This window comes from Pristiophorus japonicus, chromosome 11, assembly GCF_044704955.1.
Source record: "Pristiophorus japonicus isolate sPriJap1 chromosome 11, sPriJap1.hap1, whole genome shotgun sequence".
NCBI lineage: Eukaryota > Metazoa > Chordata > Chondrichthyes > Pristiophoridae > Pristiophorus > Pristiophorus japonicus.
In genome coordinates, this window is record NC_091987.1 from 218,266,054 (window position 1) to 218,290,269 (window position 24,216).

At 43.5% G+C, this 24,216-nt stretch overlaps 1 protein-coding gene across 1 annotated transcript in view; it reads left to right on the forward strand.

Moving 5' to 3' along the window:
• Positions 1-24,216, forward strand: part of cbl (Cbl proto-oncogene, E3 ubiquitin protein ligase) — a 201,684-nt gene that overhangs the window by 23,388 nt on the left and 154,080 nt on the right. Inside the window, exon 2 of the mRNA XM_070894563.1 lies at positions 4,155-4,402. Coding sequence (XP_070750664.1) covers positions 4,155-4,402 — 248 coding nt within the window. The remainder of the gene's footprint in view (positions 1-4,154; positions 4,403-24,216) is intronic.

Sequence of the window (24,216 nt, forward strand, 5' to 3'; positions counted from 1 at the left end):
GGAGCATGGAACTAATTAGGTGACTTTTTCAGAGCTGGCACAGGCACAATGGGCCGAATGGCCACCTTCTGTGCTTATTGATTCTATGATCAGGCCAAATATTTTATCAAGCCTAAATTAGGCTGTCAAATCTGGGTTTGATAGTTTTGTGGTTCCTAATGGCTTGGTGAGGTTTAGAATTAAAATTAGCTAGAACTTCAGTATAAAATCAAAAAGCTATTGTGGAGTACTGCAGCTTTAAGGGAAAAGTGGTCACATTTTACCAAGTTTGTTTATTTCCAACAGTTAAATCTGACCACTTGAAAAAAAGATGTAGGTGTATAGTTTGAGAATTGGATTACATTTGTATTTTTAATATGTAAATATATTTTGTAACAACTGAAGTTAGTGTTCTGGATACCGATTTTCATCAGAAATTCTTTGGGAAAGCAGATTTGGCTTTGCCAGACTACAGACGGCCATCACTTGCATCTTCTCAGTTTCACCAGTCCCAAACACAGTGCAACTGATGTCTGATACATGGATGTGTTCATCAAAATTTCAAATGAGGCCAGCTGTGGGCCCTCCCTTCTGGAGAAATTACTGGAGTAGTCTTGAGATTGTGAAACTCCTTAAGATTAACTAGCAGACATTCAGTTCCCTTTTTTAAAAAAAATAAGATTAATGGTTACAGAGACTTGTGGTTTAACTTCAATGTCCTTTTCGTTTATTTCAGTTCCTGTTGATTTTGGCTCGATTTGGAGTTGGCTTGATATCAGGAGTGATGGTTCATTAACTCTATGTTTTAACAATTGCATAATTTCAAATGTGTGTGTGTTGATCTCTTTCACACTAGTGGACTCATTAACTTCTTGGATTGAGAAGTATCTGATCCTGAACATTCAGTACTACTGGATGCACATTACACAGTAGTTTCCAGCTGATCGGCATCATTTTATGCCAATCTGTGCAGAGCTATGTGAGCACTCACCTGTAGCTCATGTCAGCCTGAGTGGCTTAGTGGTAGGGTTCGTGACCTGAAGTGGCAGGACTTAATGATCACTTTACAGCGACATAAAACTTAAGGTTTCTCTTCCTTCGAGGCTGATTGTTTTTAAGCCTTTTTTTGGAGGGGATAAATATACCGTTCGGCCCAACCAGTCTTTGTTGGTGTTCATCCTCCACATAAATAATGGTCTTGATCCCATCTGCCCTTCCTAATTCCATGTCCCTTTTCCCCTCTTTCCTTCAATCACCTATCTAAGCTATTCTTAAAATGTTGGCATGTTCCCATGACATGGTCGCTGCTTCAATCACTTAAACTCTTTTTATGGAAAAATTATCAGTACCTCTTTCTAAAAATTGGGCAGATAGAGAATTTTACTAATTTAAGCTGCCATATTCACTTCCTTTGCACTAACTGGGGAAGTTTAAAAACTAGAAGTGTAACTTTGTCCTCGTGTTCTTGATATCAGTAGCTTGTCCTCCCAGCCACTTCCCCAATGGTGAAATTGGGACTTCGTGTTTGTTTCTGATATTTGTTTTCCTTCAAACAGAAGAAAAAGTTCAATTCATGAACTGGAATGAAGTAAACCGTGGTTTCCCGCAGGGATAAGCATTAGGGCTATACAATAGTAACATCCCTATTTAAAAAAGAAGGCAGACAAAAAGCAGGAAACTATAGACTAGTTAGCCTAACATCTGTGGTTGGGAAAATGTTGGAGTCCATTATTAAAGAAGCAGTAGCAGGACATTTGGAAAAGCAAAATTCGGTCAGGCAGTGTCAGCATGGATTTATGAAGGGGAAGTCATGTTTGACAAATTTGCTGGAGTTCTTTGAGGATGTAACGAACAGGGTGGATAAAGGGGAACCAGTGTATTTGGACTTTCCGAAGGCATTTGACATGGTGCCACATAAAAGGTTACTGCACAAGATAAAAGTTCACGGGGTTGGGGGTAATATATTAGCATGGATAGAGGATTGGCTAACTAACAGAAAACAGAGAGTTGGGATAAATGGTTCATTCTCTGGTTGGCAACCATTAACTAGTGGGGTGCTGCAGGGATCAGTGCTGGGACCCCAACTATTTACAATCTATATTAATGACTTGGAAGAAGGGACTGAGTGTAACGTAACCAAGTTTGCTGACGATACAAAGATGGGAGGGAAAGCAATGTGTGAGGAGGATACACAAAATCTGCAAAAGGACATAGACAGGCTAAGTGAGTGGGCAAAATTTTGGCAAATGGAGTATAATGTCGGAAAGTGTGAGGTCATGCACTTTGGCAGAAAAAATCAGAGCAAATTATTATTTAAAGGCAATCTTTCTCCAATGTGCCACAGTACAGCGGGACCTGGGGGTACTTGTGCATAAGAACATAAGAAATAGGAACAGGAATAGGCCATATGGCCCCTCGAGCCTGCTCCGCCATTCAATAAGATCATGACTGATCTGATCATGGACTCAGCTCCACTTGTCCACCCGCTCCTCATAACTCCTTATCCCCTTATTGTTTAAGAGCCTGAAACACAAAAGGATAGTATGCAGGTACAGCAAGTGATCAGGAAGGCCAATGGTATCTTGGCTTTTATTGCAAAGGGGATGGAGTATAAAAGCAGGAAAGTCTTGCTACAGCTATGTAAGGTATTGGTGCGGCCACACCTGGAATACTGCGTGCAGTTTTGGTTTCCATTTTTATGAAAGGATATACTTGCTTTGGAGGCAGTTCAGAGAAGGTTCATTAGGTTGATTCCGGGGATGAGGGGGTTGACTTATGAGGAAAGTTTGAGTAGCTTGGGCAACTACTCATTGGAATTCAGAAGAATGAGAGGTGATCTTATCGAAACGTATAAGATTATGAGGGGGCTTGACAAGATGGATGCAGAGAGGATGTTTCCACTGATGGGGAGACTAGAACTAGAGGGCATGATCTTAGAATAATGGGCTGCCCATTTAAAACCGAGATGAGAAGAAGTTTCTTCTGAGGGTTGTAAATCTGTGGAATTCGCTGCCTCGGAGAGCTGTGGAAGCTGGGACATTAAATAAATTTAAGACAGAAATAGACAGTTTCTTAAACGATAAGGGGATAAGGGGTTATGGGGAGCGGGTGGGGAAGTGGAGCTGAGTCCATGATCAGATCACCCATGATCTTACTGAATGGCAGAGCAGGTTCGAGGGACCGCATGGCCTACTCCTGTTCCTATTTCTTATGTTATGTTCTTTTTATATGATCTAGACTCTGGTATGCAAACATAATTTCAAAATTTACAGTCACAAAAATAGGGAGAATGAATGATTTAAATGTGAAGAGGACTGTAGTTAATTTCAGGAGTTAGTAGATTGAGCAGATAGATTGGATGAAATTTAATGTGGTAAAATGCGAGGTGATACATTTTGGGAGAAAGAAAATGGAGGACATGAATGGTAAAACTTTGCAAAGGAGTAAAGGAGCAGAGAGACTTGGGGGTTGGGATAAACAAATCCTTTAAAAGTGGGAGGACAAGTTGTTAAACCTGTTTTTTCTTTAAACCTAAAGTGTATGGGTTTAATAAATAAGAGCACAGAGTAAAGAAACAAGAGGTAATGTTAAACCTATAAAATTGGTTAGGCCACAGTTAGAATACCCTGTGTGCCCAGTTTTAGGTGACCTATTTTAGGAAGGATGTCACTGGAGAAACTGGGCTGTGCTCTGGTGAAGAGATGTTTAAATCTGAGGGGGTCTTGATAAGGTAAATAGAGAAAAAACTGTTTCTACTCATCGATAAGTCGGCAACCTGAGGCCGTAGGTTTAAGGTTATTTAACGAATGAAGGGAGACAGAAATGGTTCTGCATAGAGGGTTATTGGAAAATGGAATGTTGGACCTGAAATAGCGATGGAAGCAGAACCCAGAATAGCTTTTAAAAGGACATTGAATAAATATTGAAAAAGATTTCAAGGCTCCGGAGAAAGGGTAGGAGAATTAACAAAATGGATAGCTTTTTTCCGAGAACTGTTACAGTCCCAATGTGCTGAGGCCTCCTTCCTATTCTAAGATTCTACCACAATCGAGCATGGCTTTACTTCTGTTTTAAAGATCACCTCTTTCAGTTGACCAGTACAGACTATTTCACTTGCACTCACTTGTATGTCCTAACTCCATTTATTTACGCACTCATTTGTTTTCTCTGTACAGGTGGTGAGACTGTGCCAGAATCCCAAGGTAGGGCTGAAGAATAGCCCTCCCTATATTCTGGATCTATTGCCTGACACTTACCAGCATCTGCGTCTGATCCTGACTCGATACGAGGGCAAGATGGAGGTCCTTGGAGAGAACGAATACTTCAGGGTCTTCATGGAGAACCTGCTTAAGAAAACAAAACAGACCATTAGCCTTTTCAAGGAAGGGAAAGAGAAAATGTATGAGGAAACCTCACAGCCAAGGTAGGAGTGAATTATGCTTCTTTTTATTCCCATCGCTGTCCTTCCTGCTGATGAATCAGATGGTGGTGAGTCTGTGTTTTAAGAGTTGTTCAAAATTGCATCATTTATATAGGTTGGTTGTGGAGTACTTCAGTTTATAAAATGTATAACCTGGAGCTAGTATGTTGCTCTAAATATTTGTTTCTACCGAATTATATAGCAATTCCAGTATATGGCACCAATATGTTGTTGTGCAAAGGTGCCAACTTCAAGGTTGGCAAGCATGACATTTTCAAATTGTTGAACCCTCCTCCTGTTTTACAATAAGAGTGGTGTCATCTGACACTCAAACTTGGTTAACAACTGATCGAATATATGGTGGATACAGTAATTGTGAGTTGGCATGTTCGGATTCTGTTTGGGTTGCAGTGTGAAAACTGATAGCTCTGGATGCTATATTGGGCAATGGGGTCTAGAATTAAACTGAAGCTTCAAATGGGACCTTGGTTATCCTATGGAATGATGGCAGCTAGTCTTTGACTCTTTACTGAGTTATCTGGTTATTCTGACACACTAACTTGCTTTGATCTCTGCATATAGTTGCCTAGAAGAGCCCTCAAGTATTCTTTTGCACTGAATACAAATTAGTTATTTATTTAGCACCAGGAAATCTGCCAACTTAAAAAAAAAACTCTCAAAAACTGGCCAACATCTTCAAAAAAAAAATAAGCTGACACAGCTCCCAAAAATCTGATGGCTTGAGAATGACCCTGACATGTGAAAAAAAGTCTTTACATAGACTTTGTAACTTAAATAGTAGGTGCCTTCTTTTCCTCCAACCCGCTCCGTTCCATTTCATACTTATGCTCCTGTCCCTCTTTTCTTGCCCCACCCCCAATTCAAGCTGCCGCACTTCTATCCCTTCAATCCACATAGGATTACCCAGGATATACGACACAGAAACAGGCCATTCGGCCCAACCAGTCCATCTCGGTGTTTATGCTCTACTCGAGCCTCCTCCTGTCTTTCCTCCTCTAAATCTATTAGCATAACCCTTTATTCCCTTCTCCCTCATATGTCTGTCCAGCCTCCCCTTAAATGCATCGATACTATTCGCCTCAACCCCTCCCTGTGGTAGCGAGTTCCACATTCTCTCTACTCTCTGGGTAATGAAGTTTCTTCTGAATTCCCTATTGGATTTCTTGGTGACTCTCGTATATTGATGGCCTCTAGTTATGCTTTTCCCCCACAAGTGGAAACATTCTCTCTTTGCCCACTCAATCAAAACCTTTCATCATTTTAACGACCTCTAGGTCACCCCTCAGCCTTTTTTCAAAAGAAGAGACCCAGCCTGTTCATCCTTTCCTGATATGTATACCCTCGCATTTCTGGCATCATCCTTGTAAATCTTTTCCGCACCCTCTCCAGTGCCTCTATGTCCTTTTTATAATATGGCGACCAAAACTATATGCAGTACTCTAGTGTGGTCTAACCAAGGTTCGATACAGGTTTAGCATAACTTCCCTACTATTCAATTTTATATTATCTAGAAATAAGCCCTGGTGCTTGCTTTGCCTTTTTTATGGCCTTGCTAACTTTTAGCGATTTGTCTATTTGTACTCTGAGATCCCTTTGTTTCGCTACCCCACCCAGACTCGCATCCACCAAGTAATGTGACCTCCCTATTCTTCCTACCAAAATATAATACCTTGCATTTATACGAACATAAGAAATAGGAGCAGAAGTAGGCCAAACGGCCCCTTGAGCCCACTCTGCCATTTAATACGATCATGGCTGATCCGATCATGGACTCTGGTCCACTTCCCCATCCGCTCCCCATAACCCCTTATCCCCTTATCGTTTAAGAAACTGTCGATTTCTGTCTTAAATTTATTCAATGTCCCAGCTTCCACAGTTCTCTGAGGCAGCGAATTCCACAGATTTACAACCCTCTGAGAGAAGAAATTTCTCCTCATCTCAGTTTTAAATGAGCGGCTCCTTATTCTAAGATCATGCCCTCTCGTTCTGGTCTCCTCCATCAGTGGAAACATCATCTCTGCATCCACCTTGTCAAGCCCCCTCATAATCTTATATGTTTCGATAAAATCATCTCTCATTATTCTGAATTCCAATGAGTAGAGGCCCAATCTACTCGACCTTTCCTCATAAGTCAAACCCCTTATCTCCGGAATCAACCTAGTGAAGCTTCTCTGAACTGCCTCCAAAGCAAGTATATCCTTTCGTAAATATGGAAACCAAAACTGCACGCAGTATTCCAGGTGTGGCCTCACCAATACCCTGTATAGCTGTAGCAAGACTTCCCTGCTTTTAAACTCCATCCCCTTTGCAATAAAGGCCAACATTCCATAGGCCTTCCTGATTATTCGCTGTGCCTGCATACTATCCTTTTGTGTTTCATGCACAAGAACCCCCTGGTCCCGCTGTACTGCAGGACTTTGCACTCTTTCTCCATTTTAAATAATAACTTGTTTTTTGATTTTTTTTTCTGCCAAAGTGCATGACCTCTCATTTTCCAACATTATACTCCATCTGCCAAATTTTTGCCCACTCACTTAGCCTGCCTTTGTCCTTTTGCAGATTTTTTGTGTCCTCACACATTGCTTTTCCTCCCATCTTTGTATCGTCAGCAAACTTGGCTACGTTGCACTCAGTCCCTTCTTCCAATTATGAATAGTCAGCATATTCGGTAATCTAGATTGTAAATAGTTGGGGTCCCAGCACTGATCCCTGCGGCACCCCACTAGTTATTGATTGCCAATCAGAGAATGAACCATTTGAATTTCATTTGCCAATTATATGCTTATTCTACAAGTTTTTTAATATCATGTAATATTGCAGTCCTCCTCAGTATTGACTCTCAATTTAGTAACAGCTACAAATTTAGAAATTGTGTTTTTGATTCCAAAGTCTAAATTGTTAATATAAATTGTGAACAACAGTGGTCCCAGCACTGATCCTTGTGGAACACCACCACCCATCTTCTGCCAATGTGAATAGCTACCTTTTACCTCTACTCTCTGCTTTCTGTCTTGCAGCCAGCTGGCTGTCCATTCTACTACTTGTCCCTGACTCCGCATTCTCTGACCTTGTTCATCAGTCTATTATGGGGGACCTTATCGAAGGCCTTTTGAAAATCTAGATAAATTAAATCTACTGCATTACCATTGTCTACTCTCTCTGTTACATCTTCAAAAATTCAATGAGGTTGGTCAAGCAAGACTTTCCCTTTTGAAATTCATGCTGACTATTCATTATTCTATCTTTGGTTTCTAGATGTTCTATTTTCTCCTTTAGTAGGGATTCTATTATTTTTCCTACCACCGATGTTAAGCTGTCTGGTCTATAATTCCCTGGACATCTTCTATCCAGCCTTCTTAAATATGGGTATTACGTTTGCTATCCGCCAGCCCTCTGGCACTACACCTTTTTCTAACGAATTATTAAATATGTGTAATAATGCCTCTGCTATCTCTTCCCTAGATTCTTTTAAAATGCGTGGATGCAATCCATCCGGACCAGGGGTTTTATCCTCTTTGAGTTTGATTAGTTGATTTAATATATCGCCTCTTTATTTTAAATGCACTTTTCTCATTACTAATCTCATCATCCAATGTCATGTCCATCTGTTCTATCTCCCTGATAAATACTGAAGCAAAAGAATTATTTCATATTTCTGCCATCTCTCTATTGTTACCTGTAGCATTATCCTGTCTGTCCCTTAATGGCCCTATTCCCATCCCAACCTTCGTTTTTTTTTATTGATATGCCTGTAAAATATTTTACTAATTTTGTTTTATGTTCCTTGATGATTTTAATTTCATATTTCTTCTTTGCCTTTCTAATTGTTTTTTTTGACTTCTCTCCTAATCTTTTTGTATTCTCCCTTATCATGCACTCCCCTGCTTGTACTTAATGTATGCCTCTTTCCTTACCCTCAATTGTTCCCTTGTGACTTTATTCATCCATCGAGTCTCATTAGTGTTTAGTTTGTTCTTTCCTTTTAGCTGAATATATTGTTCCTGTACTCTGAACACCGTTTTAAATGTTTCCCATTACGTTTGCTATTCGCCAGCCCTCTGGCACTACACCTTTTTCTAACGAATTATTAAATATGTGTAATAATGCCTCTGCTATCTCTTCCCTAGATTCTTTTAAAATGCGTGGATGCAATCCATCCGGACCAGGGGTTTTATCCTCTTTGAGTTTGATTAGTTGATTTAATATATCCCCTCTTTATTTTAAATGCACTTTTCTCATTACTAATCTCATCTGCAGCGTTGAGAATCCGGAGTTCCGGAATCTGAAATGTTCCGGATTCTGGACTCCGGACCAGAGGTCGTCTGGAATCCGGACTCTGACCCTGCCAACCTCGGGCCTTGCCTCGCCCCACTCGCCTCACCGCCGCTGCCCTTACCTTGGCACCTCCTTGGCGGGGCCCACCCTACGGTCCGAACAGTTCCTCGGCGGAAATCCCCCTCCCCTCTTTCTGTCGTTCCAAAATCCGGAAATGCCCGAACCTGGGCTCGGGTGTTTCCGGATTCGTGACGTCAGAAAGCAAATCGAAAGTCTGGAAAAGCCCATAATCCGGAACAGTCCCGGTCCCAAGGGTTCCAGATTTTAGGCGCTGTACCTGTACTGCTCCACATCGTTTTTTGTCAATATTGTTGTCCATTTTATTTTCTCAAGTTCTATTCTCAACCCTTCAAAATCAGCTTTTCTTCAATCTATTTCTCTGGTTTTCTTCATACTTATGTCCTTCTCAATTATCATCATAAAACATATTGCATTATGGTCACTATTGCCTAGATGTTCCCCTATTTTTACTTCTCTTATCTGCTCTGGTTCATTCCCCATTATTAGATCCAATAGAGAATCTCCCCCCCTGCCCCCCACCTTTGGGCTTTTTACAAATTGGGTTAGAAAGGAGTCCTGTACACATTGTAGCAACTCCATTCTCTTATCCCCCATTGTCTACTCTTCTGGCCAATTGCTATTGAGGTAGTTAAAATCCCCCATGATTATTATTCTATGGCTTTTTTACTAATTTTCCTAATTTACCTGCCTATTTCTTCCTCCACCTCCCTTCCACTGTTAAGGTAGTCTGTAAACTACACCTATTGGTGTGATTGATCCTTCATTATCTGTTATCTCTATCCACATGGATTCTATTTTTGTCTTGTTGATAGCTGCGACACTTTTTTCTACTGCCATTATATTATCCCTAATAAGTACAGCTACTCCATCTCCCCCTTTTCCTTCTCTCTCTCTTCTAAATGTTATACCCTGCAATGTTTAATTCCCACTCTGGATTTTTCTGCAGCCATGTTTCAGTAATCCCTACTATGTCTGGTTCCTCACAACACATGATTGCCTCCAGCTCCCTTATTTTATTATGGACTCTGTTTGCATTGCTGTACAGACAGTTTTGCTTATTTTTAAGAGGATTGCTTCTGTCTTTATGTTTAACCAGCTTTTTAGACTCCTGTTCTGTAACTCTATGTATTTTCTTGTAATCAATGTCCTTGCTTACTTTATTCTTTCCTATGCTCTCTTTTCCTGTTTTGTTTATATTTAGGCTGGTTACATTTCTTGTAGATCCATCCCCCTATCGTACTAGTTTAAAGCCTTTGCCACCTCCCTATTTACCTTTTCCGCTCGGACACTGGTCCCATCCCTGTTCAGGTAGAGCCCGTCCCATCGGTACAGCTCCTTCCTGTCCCAGACCTGGTGCCAGTGTCCCATGAAAAGGAACCCCTCTTTCCCACACCAGCTCTTTAGCCACATGTTAATTCTCCTGATCTATTTGCATTATAATTATTACCCTTGAGGGTCCTGATTTTTAATTTGAAGCTTAATTCCTGATACTCTCTCAGTAGGGCCTCCTCCCTGTTCCTACCTATGTTGTTTGTCCAGCATGAACCACGACAACTAGATTTATCCCCTCCCTTTTCAAGTTCCTCTCCAGCTGCCGTGAGATATCCCTTATCCTGGCATCGGGTAGGCAACACACCCTTTGGGATTCTCGTTCTTGGCTGCAGAGGACACTATCTATCCCCTAATTATAGAGTCCCCTATCACTACCACATTTCTATTCTGCTCCCCCCCCCCCCCCCCCCCCCCCCAAGCACCTTGGATATCCTGATGAGCCAGGGTACCTTGGTCTGCATTGTGGCTTTCCTCGCTGCAATTTTTCTCCTTGTCGTCACAGGACCAGTGTCTGCCAGGCCTCCTTCTCAACCTCTCTTAAATTCCCACTACCTGCTTCCCTAACAGTCACACGCTCCCTTTCTTGAACCTGTGTTTTCCTCTGGGGTGTGACTATTCTGGATAAAACTGTCTAGAAATTCCTCCCCCTCCCTTATGTGTCAGTGTCTCCAACTCACACTCCAGCTCAATGACTGAGCCGGAGAGATTTGAGATGGAGACATCTCCTGCAAATGTGTTTGCTCGGGGCGGTCTCACTGTCCACAAACTCCCACGTACTGCAGTCCAGTGTGCAAGGTGATACTCTTTGTCTTGCCTGTCCCTCCAACTCATGTTGGAAATCTGCCTCTTCACTCAATTAGTTCTGGCACTCGACCTACCTCACCCAAAAGTGCTATTCCCAGCTTCTTCTGTCTTCCCTCTCCTACATTAGTGTCCATTTCTCTCCCTTTCAGTCTCATCTTCTCTCTCTGATTCATTGTAATCTATTTCCCTCTTTTTCTCCCCTTCAGTTATCACTTCCCTCTCAAGAGTTCCTGCCTACAGTACAGAGAGGTCGCCATCCCTGTGAGCACAGGTCTGGTACAATGGCAGTCATACTTGAGAATCAGACTGGCGGGAGAGAGCTCCCGTTTGCTGCTGATTGTTGGCAAATGCTGATACACTGTGCTCCCAAAACACTTGACGGTCGGTATGAAAAGCTGACCGTTTGCATGTGTGAAATCTTTTGGTTCCAGGATGATGCTCCAAAAGCTTAAAACAAATTCTAAAATTTAGTCCGAGGTTTTGGCACAATATTGACTTAAGCACCTTGGGACATTTACCTCCGTTAAATGTGCTATATAAATGCAAGTTGTTAAGGTTGTGTTGGCAATGAGTGACCTAGAAGCAATGTATGTCATGTCCGCACAGAAAATCTTTCAGTGGAGGAAACCGTACAGGGCGGGAATGTATGTAGATTTGGAAACGTCTTTATTTAGAATATATCTGTAACAAGTAAAATGTTTAAACTATATGCCTTCTAAACTAAGTTTCCTTTCCTCCTTCTCCATTGTATAATTTTAGATGGCAGATTGAACTTTGAATCTGCAGTACAGCTAGTATTCTACATTAATAAAACAGACTTGCGTTACTGTAGTGAAAAACTCTTCTCTTAACTGACCTCTCTTTATAATCACTGTGCAGCTCCACAATTTTATAAAGTGCCTCCTTCTGTTACATGAAATAGGTAATGTTGAATGGTTGTAAAATTGTGTAGGAAAAATAAGAGGAAGCTAAAAGAGAGGATAGCATTAAAACCCCATTTTGTACTAATAGTAATTCTTAACTGCCTTTTCCTTTGTTCTGGATTTTTAAACGATCCTCTAAACTCATGACACAAAATGGTGACCTTTTTTCCAGGTCAGTGGCCAGTCATCCCTTATAAGGAGGCATTTCCTGTAAAAGCAATGACAAGTTTGTAACTTGCATATTTTGAACATGGTTAGATAGAACAAGCATATTAAAGCGTTTTATTTTTTCACAAGTTGGGAAAAGCCAAATCCCTGAGATGGTTTTTGATGTCAGATGTAAAAAAGGCATGGATTTACCTCAGTACTTTTATTAGCTTCTAAGTTGTTGGAGAAAGACAACAGAAAGACAGTTTTGCTCCTAGTTTGACTAGACTAAGGAGGCAGTCAGACAATTGAGCCATTCAGTTAAGCTGAGAGATCTTGCAGTATTTAACCTGAGTGAGAGAGAGAAATCTTGTAGAATTCACCAGCCAGTTTGTTTATTTTTCTCTTGATTCTTCAACCAAATTTCTGCTCCTCTTGCCCCGCCCACCTTCCAAAACCTGATGATCTGGAATTGGCAATGTACAATGATTACTCTGGCAGCCATAGAAATCATGATTTTTTTAAAGGTTGGCACCTTGGAACTGAAATTTCTGTAACCTTTTAAACTTTAGGTCATCGTGTCAGTCATTGGTTATTAATATATAGTTAAGCAGACTAAATTGGCATGATATGATTTAGTGTTTTCACTTCTGATCAAAATAAATGTTTTTTTTTAAAGTGGTGGGAAGCTTTATTTTTTTTAAAGCTAATCTTCAAAAGGTTCTACAACATTTTTCTGTAACTGTGGCTCTAGTCTCCAATTGTTGGTGGTACATTTGCATGAACAGAAGACAAAATCAGAAACAAGTTGCCTTGTTACATATATTACTGATTCTGCACTGCAACTGTTGTGCAATAATTGTGCAGTCACTTGTTTTGGGAGGAAAAGAATCTTTGGGTGACTTCAGTTTACACGCAGAGGGGGAGGGGAAGGGAAGGAAGTTCAGTTTCTAAACGCCTCATCAGTGCTATTTCTTTACTGAGGCTTAAATGTGATTAACACTTTATGCATTGGAGTTCCTTTGCAGAGAGATTCTAGCAGTTATAAATTTGAGGCGCTCATGTTTGCCAAACTGGCCCTCTTCCAGCGGCTCCCTCTGCTGCTGGCGACATCCAGGCCGGTCATTCTGGGCGGTGACTTCAACTGCATCATCGATGCGGCTGGACGATCCAGCAGTGCCGACAGCAAACTGGAAGCCACATCCAAACTCCTGATGGACGCGGTAAAGGACGCCAAGCTGTGCGACGTCTTCAGCAACCCTGCAGATGGAGCACCGCGCAGATACACCTGGTCGAGACCAGACGGGTCCGTCCGTTCCAGAATAGACTTCCTGTTTGTATCCCACACGCTCGAGGTCAGTTCCACCGACGTCACGCCGGTGTTCTTCTCTGACCACTGCCTCCTACTAGCCGACTGTCGCCCACAGGAAAACCAGAAAGTTGGCAGAGGGATATGGAAGCTGAACGTGAAACTGTTGACTCCGGAAAACGTGGAGGAACTCGAGAGGGATTACAAAGGTTGGAGAACCGTAAAACCCCTCTGCGATTCCCCCATGCACTGGTGGGAAACAACCAAGACGAACATCAAGAGGTTCTTCATCCTCAAAGGTGTTCAGGAGGCGAGAGGGAGACAGAGGGAATTGTCCCAACTCCAGAAGAGCATGCAAAATCTGCTCCTGTTGCAGTCGATGGGGGTCGATGTCGCGGAGGAACTTGAAGAGGTGAAGGGCCAGCAAGCTTCGCACTTTGCCTCGGAGTCCTCCAAAATCATTTTCCGCTCCAGAGTCCGCTCCGTTGAGCAGGATGAGACGAGTTCGCGCTTCTTCTTCCAAAAGGTACACAGGGGGAGCTCTGTGATCACCAGCCTAAAGGAAGAAGACGGTTCTGTGACGTTTTCGCAGCCTGACCTGCTGAGGGTCAGCAAATCCTTCTATGCCGGGCTGTATGACGTCAAGTCCACAGACCGTGCGGCCTCCCAGTCGTTCTTTTCGTCTATCACGGAGGTCCTAAACGACAGCGAGCAGGAGAGTCTGGACCACCCGTTAACTCTGGACGAGATGACAAAAGCAGTCCGGTCCCTTGCGACGAGTAAAACTCCCGGAAGCGACGGCTTGCCGGTCGAGTTGTATTCGGCTCTGAGGGACTGGATGGGCCCAGACCTGCTGGAAGTGTACGGGGTATGCTTCTGGCTGGCAGTATGTCGGAATCAATGAGGAAAGGCATCATCACCCTCATCTACAAGCAGAAGGGGGAGAGGGAGGAAATCAAAAACTGGCAGCCCATTTCGCTGCTCAACGTGGACCTCAAGATCCTATCAAAGGTCATCGCCAACAAAATCAAGCCTGCTCTTGATCTGGTGATCCACCCGGACCAGACCTGCGCTGTCCCCGGCAGGAAGATCTCTGATAGCCTGGCGCTACTCAGGGATATGATCGCCTACGTGCGGGACAGGGGGGGTGGACACCTGCTTAATCAGCTTAGACCAGGAGAAGGCCTTGGACAAGATATCGCACACGTACCTGATGGACGTGCTCTCCAAAATGGGGTTTGGGGAGGGTATCCGCAATTGGATCCAACTGCTCTACACAGACATCAGTAGTGCAGTCCTAATCAACGGGTGGGAAACAAAGCTTTCCGATCAGATCTGGAGTCAGGCAAGGCTGTCCTCTCTCGTCTCTCGTTTGTGTGTTGTATCGAGCCCTTTACCGAGTCAATCAGGAAGGATGCGGGCATTAGAGGGGTGATGATCCCAGGCAGCAGAGGCGCTCAGGTCAAGACCTCCCTATACGTGGACGACGTGGCCATCTTTTGCTCAGATCCACAGTCGGTCCGCAGATTGTGAGCAATCTGCGACCAGTTTGAATTGGCCTCGGGAGCGAAGGTCAATCGCAGCAAAAGCGAGGCCATGCTCTTCGGCAACTGGGCCGACCGATCCTTTATTCTCTTCACCGTGAAGCCAGGTTACCTGAAGGTGTTGGGAATATGGTTAGGAGCAGAAAATTCTGGGAAGAGCGTATCGCCAAAGTGAAGCAAAAACTGGGATGGTGGCAGCTGCGCTTCCTCTCCATGGCAGGAAGGAACCTGGTCATCAGGAGTGAGGTGCTCTTGGGGTCGCTGCATGTGGCACAGGTCTGGCCCATCCCTCGCTCCTGTGCCGTGGCAGTCACCCGGGCCGTCTTCCACTTTGTCTGGAGGTCCAAAATGGAACGTGTCTGCAGAGACACAATGCACAAATCTCTGGACAGTGGTGGAAAGGATGTTCCGAACGTGGCCCTCATCCTGATGGCCACCTTCGTGTGCGGCTGCATCAAGCTGTGCACAGACCCCCGGTACACAAACACCAAGTGTCACTACGTGCTGAGGTTCTACCTGTCCCCGGCGTTGCGAAGGATGGGCCTGGCCATGCTGCCGCGAAACGCCCCCACCAGTTGGACCATGTCTGTCCACCTGTCCTTCGTGGAAAAGTTTTTCACAAAAAACCCCTTTGATCACAGGGCCATAAAACAGTAGTCAGCACGTAACGTCCTGGACACCGTACGAAAGAAGGGGAGGGTGGACCCTGTCGGGTGGTTCCCTGAGCGGACTGGCGAACTCGTTTGGCAGAACGTCTCATTGCCAGAGCTGTCACACAAGCACCGAGACGTAGCTTGGTTGGCGGTGAGGAGGGCCTTACCCGTCAGAGCCTTCATGCACAGCCGACGTCTCAGCAACACGGCACGGTGCCCCCGAGTCGGCTGCGGGGCGGATGAGACTGTTACCCATCTCCTTCAGGATTGCGCCTTCGCAAGGCACGTTTGGAAAGAGATGCAGTGGTTGCTGTCGAGGTTCATCCCAAGCAGCTCTGTAACACAGGACTCTGCTCTACGGGCTGTTCCCAGGGACACACACCGAGACAGACATCACCTGCTGCTGGAGGGCCATCAACTCGGTCAAAGACGCTCTTTGGTCTTGCCGAAACTTGCTGGTCTTCCAGAGCAAGGAGATGACCACGTCTGCGTGTTGCAGACTGGCGCAATCCAAGATCCAGGATTACGTGCTGAGGGACGCACTAAAAATTGGTGGTCGCCGCAAAGGCACGGTGGGGAAGGGCCACAGTTTAAAGCCCTTCTGCCACGGTAAACGCGGAGGCAGGAATCAGTACAAAACCCCCCTCGGGCCGTACTTGTAACTTCTTTTTCATGTACATGGAGCATCATGACCTGTCAACACCTATGTAGTGCCATGTACAATGCAAGATCTGTTTCGTAATGCACGTTGGAAAGAAAAAAATGTAAATGTACCGTCACCCATTCCGTGTACTATATAGTGACACGTGTAATGTAATTTGTTGAATGTACTACAATGTATCCGGTATTGTATCGAATTGTGCTTGAACTGAAAAGCAAGGGAATGTATCGAACGGAACTGCCGTCAGCACCCAAATGTAGTGTATGGGATTGCTGACCGCAGCTAAACGTACTGAACTGCTTTTGAATGTACTGTACAAATTTTTTATATGAATAAAGTATATTTTGAAATATTAAAAAAAAATGTTTGCCAAACTGCTTTAAGATATTGAATCTTTGGGAGTCTGCACAGTTGATGGGTAGTACAGGTACCAGCTTTTAGTGATGTAGTTGGTTATTCCAACGGGGTCTCTTTTTAAAGTAAAAGTAATCTGATTTTAAAATTAACAATCCCAGCACCCTGAGTCCTGAATTAACAGATGTTTTACAACTTTCAATGGCAACATCCATTGAATACTTTGAGTACAGCCATGTTTTTGAGAAACTTCTTTTGTCTCAGTCTGTTTCTAAATCCACACCATTTTCATTCAAATTATATTATTGCAGGATTTGCAGTGGTGTTCTGATGGGTAATATTTTCTAGAATGTACCATCACCGGAACATGGGTACTGTTTACTGCATGTTGATACAGAAACCGTATAAAGCTTTGTCTGTATTATTGGTTTGAATATAGCCTTGATGAGGTTTGCCGACCAGAAGTGTTGAAGTGGCTGTAACGACTATAAACTTTCCCCTCTCTCAGCAGAATCTTTTGCTCTAACGAGCAGGTTGTAAATGCTTGCTTTCTCAGATAACCCCAGTGTGCTTTATTCAGTGAATAGAAACATAAAAAGAAACACAAAAATTTACAGCACAGAAGGAGGCCATTTCGACCCATCGTGTCCACGCTGGCCGACAAAGAGCCACAGGGCCCTCGGTTAGCAGCCTCAAGGTTGCACATAAACCTATGAACAATAGCGGAAAGGTAAAGAGCACCCAGCCCAACCAGTCCGCCCCACACAACTGCGGCACCCCCTGCACCTCAACATTCTACGCTCCACCCCAACTGGAGTCATGTGATCTCCTGGGAGAGGCAAAAAAAGATTAAAAAACCAAAGTCAATTGGGGAAAAAAATGTGGGAAAATTCCTCTCCGACCCGTCCAGGAGATCACTCTGGCTGTATTTGATTCCCTGCAGTACTTACCATGTTATCTGCGCCAGCCAACAAGAGGTTATCCTACTTACCAGCTCTAGGTCTGTAACGCTGCAGGTTACAGCACTTCAAGTGCCCATCCAAGCACCTTTTAAATGTGGTGAGGGTTTCTGCATCCACCACCCTTCCAGGCAGTGAGTTCCAGACCCCTACAATCCTCTGCGTGAAGAATCCCCCCCTCAAATCCCCTCTGCACCTTCCACCAACCACCTTAAAACTATACCCCCTCATAATTGACCCCTCCACCAAGGGAAATAGGCCCTTGCTATCCACTATATCCAGGCCCCTCAAAACTTTATATACCTCAATGAGGTCTCCTCTCAGCCTCCTCTGTTCCAATGAGAACAAACCCAGCCTATCCAATCTGTCCTCATAGCTAAGATTCTCCATTCCAGGCAGCATCCGAGTAAATCTCCTCTGCACCCTTTCTAGTGCAATTACCTTCTTTATACTACAGCGACCAGAACTGCACGCAATACTCCAGCTGTGGCCTAACCAGAGTATTATACAATTTAAGCATAACCTCCCTGCTCTTGTATTCTATGCCTCGGCCAATAAAGGCAAGCATTCTGTATGCCGCCTTAACCACCTTATCCACCTGGCCTGTTACTTTCAGGAATCTGTGGCCAAGCACTCCAAGGTCCCTTTGTTCATCTACACTATTAAGTGGCCTACTGTTTAATGTGTATTCCTTATTAGCCCTCCCCAAGTGCATTACCTCACACTTCTCCGAATTAAATTCACTTTTCCACTGCTCTGCCCACCTGACCAGTAGATTGATATCCTCCTGCAATCCATGACTTTCCTCTTCATTATCAACCACACAGCCAATTTTTGTGTCATCTGCAAACTTTTTAATCATACTCCCTATATTCAAATCTAGATCATTGATGTATACCACAAAAAGCAAGGGACCCAGTAATGAGCCCTGCGGAACACCACTGGAAACATCTTTCCAGTCACAAACATCCATCAACCATTACCCTTTGCTTCCTACCTCTGTCAATTTTGGATCCAACTTGCCACTTTGCCCTGGATCCCATGGGCTTTAACCTTCGTGACCAGTCTACCATGTGGGACCTTATCAAAAGCTTTGCTAAAGTCCATATACACTACATCATGCACATTACTTTCATTGACCCTCCTGATTGAATTTTTTTGAGGAGGTAATCAGGTTAGTCGAACACTATCTTCTCTTAACAAATCTGTGCTGACTGTCCCTAATTAATCCTTGCCTTTCTAAATGTAGATTTATCCTGTCTTTCAGAATTTTTTCCAATAATTTTCCTACCACTGAGGTTAGGCTGACAGGCCTGTAATTACTTGGTCTAGCCCTTTCTCCCTTCTTAAACAAGGGTGCCCCATTAGCAGTCCTCCGGCACCATGCCTGAATCCAAAGAGGACTGGAAAATGATGGTCAAGGCCTCTGCTATTGCCTCTCTTGCTTCGCTCAACAGTCTGGGATGCATTTAATCCGGGCCTGGGGACTTGCCTACTTTCAAAGCTGCTAAACCCCTTAATACCTCCTCTCTCACTATGTTTATTTATTTCATCTAGAATTTCACACTCCTCGATAGCAGTATCTGCATTGCCCCTTTCCTTTGTGAAAACAGTCGCAAAGTAGTCATTAAGAATCATACCAACATCTTCTGCTTCCACACAAAGATTACCGTCATGGTCTCTATTAGGCCCCACCCTTTCTTTAGTTATCCTCTTGCTCTTTATATTTATAGAACATCTTTGGGTTTTAATTTTACTTGCGAAGAATTTTTCATGCTCTCTCAACATTCCTAATATCCTTTTTAATTTTACCTCTGAACTTTCACCTCTGAACTTTCAATATTCCTCCAAAAATTCTACAGTATTTAGCCGTCGGTATATGACATAAGCTTCCCTTTTTTTAAATTATCCTCCTCCAAGTCCCTAGTTAAACAGGGGGGCTCTAGAATTGCTATTCCCACCCTTTTTCTTTAAGGGCACATGTTTGGTTTGAGCCCTCCGGATCTCCTCCTTGAATGTCTCCCACTGTTCCGACACTGATTTTAAAAAAGTGGTGTTACATTAGCTACCCTCCAGTCCATAGGAACTTATCCCGAATTGATAGACTGTTGGAAATTGATCACCAATGCATCCACTATTTCTAGGGCCACTTCCTTAAGTACTCTGGGATGCAGACTATCAGGCCCCGGGGATTTATCGGCCTTCAATCCCATCAATTTCCCCAACACAATTTTCCGCCTAATAAGGATATCCTTCAGTTGCTCCTCCTCTCTAGACCCTCGGTCTCCTTGTACATCCGGAAGGTTTTTTGTGTCTTTCTTCGTGAAGACAGAACCAAAGTATTTGTTCAATTGGTCTGCAATTTCTTTATTCCCCATTATAAATTCACCTGAGTCCGATTGCAAGGGACCTACGTTTTCCTTCACTAACCTTTTTCTCTTCACATATCTATCGAAGCTTTTGCAGTCAGTTTTTATGTTCTCGTCAAGCTTCCTCTCGTACTCTTTTATTTTCCCCATCCTAATCAAAGCCTTTGTCCTCTGCTGAATTCTAAATTTCTCCAGTCCTCAGGTTTGCTGCTTTTTTTGCCTCTTCCTTGGATCTAACACTATCCTTAATTTCCCTTGTTAGCCATGGTTGAGCCACCTTCCCTGTTTTATTTTTACTCCAGACAAGGATGTACAATTGTTGAAGTTCATCCATGATGAACAGTGGCGTACATTTAAGGAGATATTTCACAACTCTCAAGAAAAATATATTCCAGTGAGGAGAAAAGGGTGTTAAAGAAAAGATAGCCATGCATGGCTAACTAAAGAAATAAAAGACGGTATCCAATTAAAAACAAGGGCATACAAAGTGGCCAAAACTGGTGGGAGGACAGAAGATTAGGAAGCTTTTAAAAGCCAGCAAAGAATGACTTAAAAAAAAATGATTAGGAAAGGGAAGATAGACTGAAAGTAAACTAGCATGAAATATAAAAGCAGATAGCAAGAGTTTCTATAGGTATATAAAAAGGAAAAGAGTGGCTAAAGTAAATGTTGGTCCCTTGGAGGACAAGACCGGGGAATTAGTAATGGGGTACATGGAGATGGCAGAAACTCTGAACATATATTTTGTATCAGCCTTTACGGTAGAGGACACAAACAATATCCCAACAGTGGATAGTCAAGGGGCTATAAGGAGGGAGGAACTTAACACAATCACAATCACTAAGGAGGTGGTACTCAGTAAGGTAATGGGACTAAAGGCTTATAAATCCCCTGGACCTGATGGCTTGCATCCTAGGGTCTTAAGAGAAGTAGCGGCAGGGATAGTGGATGTATTGGTTGTAATTTACCAAAATTCCCTGGATTCTGGGGAGGTCCCATCAGATTGGAAAACTGCAAATGTAACACCCCTATTTATAAAAGGAGGCAGACAAAAAGCAGGAAACTATAGACCTGTGGTTGGGAAAATATTGGAGTCCATTATTAAAGAAGTAGTAGCAGGACATTTGGAAAAGCATAATTTAGTCAGGCAGATTTATGAAGGGGAAGTCATGTTTGACAAATTTGCTGGAATTCTTTGAGGATGTAACGCACAGGGTGGATAAAGGGGAACCATTGGATGTGGGGTATTTGGACTTCCAGAAGGCATTTGACAAGGTGCCACATAAAGGTTACTGCACAAGATAAAAGTTCACAGGGTTTGGGGTAATATATTAGCATGGATAGAGGATTGGCTGACGAACAGAAAATGGAGAGTCGGGATAAATGGTTCATTCTCGGGTTGGCAAACATTTAAGGATCACATGGATGAACTTCAGCAATTGTGCATCTCTGTTTGGAGTAAAAATAAAACTGGAAAGGTGGCTCAACCGTGGCTAACGAGGGAAATTAAGTATAGTGTTAAATCCAAGGAAGAGGCATATAAATTGGCCAGAGAAAGCAACAAACCTGAGGACTGGGAGAAATTTAGAATTCAGCAGAGGAGGACAAAGGGTTTAATTAAGAGGGGAAAATAGAGTACGAGAAGAAGCTTGCCGAGAACATAAAAACTGACTGCAAAAGCTTCTATAGATTAGTGAAGACAAATGTAGGTCCCTTGCAGTTGGATTCAGGTGAATTTATAATGGGGAACAAAGAAATGGCAGACCAATTGAACAAATACTTTGGTTCTGTCTTCACGAAGGAAGACACAAATAACCTTCTGGAAGTACTAGGGGACCGAGGGTCTAGTGAGAAGGAGGAACTGAAGGATATCCTTATTAGGCGGGAAATTGTGTTAGGGAAATTGATGGGATTGAAGGCTGATAAATCCCCGGGGCCTTATAGTCTGCATCCCACAGTACTTAAGGAAGTGGCCCTAGAAATAGTGGATGCATCGGTGATCATTTTCCAACAGTCTATTGACTCTGGATCAGTTCCTATGGACTGGAGGGTAGCTAATGTCACACCACTTTTTAAAAAGGGAGGGAGAGAGAAAGCGGGTAATTATAGACCGGTTAGCCTGACATCAGTAGTGGGGAAAATGTTGGAATCAATTATTAAAGATGAAATAGCAGCGTATTTGGAAAGCAGTGACAGGATCGGTCCAAGTCAGCATGGATTTATGAAAGGGAAATCATGCTCGACAAATCTTCTAGAATTTTTTGAGGATGTAACTAGTAGAGTGGACAAGGGAGAACCAGTGGATGTGGTGTATTTGGACTTTCAAAAGGCTTTTGACAAGGTCCCTCAAGAGATTGGTGTGCAAAATCAACGCACATGGTATTGGGTGTAATGTACTGACGTGGATAGAGAACTGGTTGGCAGACAGGAAGCAGAGAGTCGGGATAAACGGGTCCTTTTCAGAATGGCAGGCAGTGGCTCATGGAGTGCCGCAGGGCTCAGTGCTGGGACCCCAGCTCTTTACAATATATATCAATGATTTGGATGAAGGAATTGAGTGTAATACCTCCAAGTTTGCAGCTGACACTAAACTGGGTGGTGGTGTGAGCTGTGAGGGGGATGCTAAGAGGCTGCAGGGTGACTTGGACAGGTTAGGTGACTGGGCAAATGCATGTCAAATGCAGTATGATGTGGATAAATGTGAGGTTATCCACTTTGGAGGCAATAACACAAAGGCAGAATATTATCTGAATAGCGGCAGATTAGGAAAAGGGGAGGTGCAACGAGACCTGGGTGTCATGGTTCATCAGTCATTGAAAGTTGGCATGCAGGTACAGCAGGCGGTGAAGAAAGCAAATGGTATGTTGGCCTTCATAGCTCGGCGATTTGAGTATAGGAGCAGGGAGGTCTTACTGCAGTTGTACAGGGCCTTGGTGAGGCCTCACCTGGAATATTGTGTTCAGTTTTGGTCTCTTAATCTGAGGAAGGACGATCTTGCTATTGAATGAGTGCAGCGAAGGTTCACCAGACTGATTCCTGGGATGGCAGGACTGACCTATGTGGAGAGACTGGATCAACTGGGCCTTTATACATTGGAGTTTAGAAGGATGAGAGGGGACCTCATAGAAACACGCAAGATTCTGATGGGATGGGACAGGTTAGATGCGGGTAGAATGTTCCCGATGTTGGGGAAGTCCAGAACCAGGGGACACAGTCTTAGGATAAGGGGTAAGCCATTTAGGACTGAGATGAGGAGAAATGTTTTCACTGAGTTGTTAACCTGTGGAATTCCCTGCTGCAGAGAGTTGTTGATGCCAGTTCATTGGATATATTCAAGAGGGAGTTAGATATGTCCCTTATGGCTAAGGGGATCAAGGGGTATGGAGAGAAAGCAGGAAAGGGGTACTGAGGTGAATGATCAGCCATGATCTTATTGAATGGTGGTGCAGGCTCGAAGGGCCGAATGGCCTACTCCTGCACCTATTTTCTATGTTTCTATAATGTTGGAAAGTGTGAGGTCGTGCAATTTGGCAGAAAAAAAAATCAAAGAACAAGTTATTATTTAAATCGAGAAAGATTGCAAAGTTTTGCAGTACAGCGGGACCTGGGGGTACTTGTGCATGAAACACAAAAGGTTAGTATGCAGATACAGCAAGTGATCAGGAAGGCCAATGGAATCTCAGCCTTTATTACAATGGGGATGGAGTATAAACTCTTTTAGGAGTAAACAAAACATTAAACCGTGCCCCCCCGATCTGGGGGAAACACCAACATTTACAATGCCCTTTTAAAAATTTTTTTTGTAAAAGCAGGGGAGTCTTGCAACAGCTGTACAAGGTATTGGTGAGGCCACACTTGGAAGTTTTGGTTTCCATATTTACGAAAGGAAATACTTGCTTTGGAGGCAGTTCACAGAAGGTTCACTAGGTTGATTCCAGAGATGAGGGAGTTGGTTTATGAGGAAAGGTTGAGGAGGTTGGGCCTCTGCTCATTGGAATTTAGAAGAATGAGAGATGATCTTATTGAAACGTGTAAGATTATGAGGGGGCTTGACAAGGTGGATGCAGAGAGGATATTTCCACTGATAGGGGAGACTCGAACTAGGGGGCATAATCTTTAGAATAAGGGGCCGCCCATTTAAAACTGAGCAGAGGAGGAATTTCTTCTGAGGCAGCAAATTCCACAGATTTACAACCCTCAGAGCTGTGGAAGCCGGGACATTGAATAAATTTAAGACTGAGATTCACAGCTTCTCGAGGGATTAAGGGGTTATGGGGAGCGGGCAGGGAAGTGGAGCTGAGTCCATGATCAGATCAGCCATGATCGTATTAAATGGCGCAGCAGGCTCGAGGGGCAAATGGCCGACTCTTGCTCCTATTTTGTAT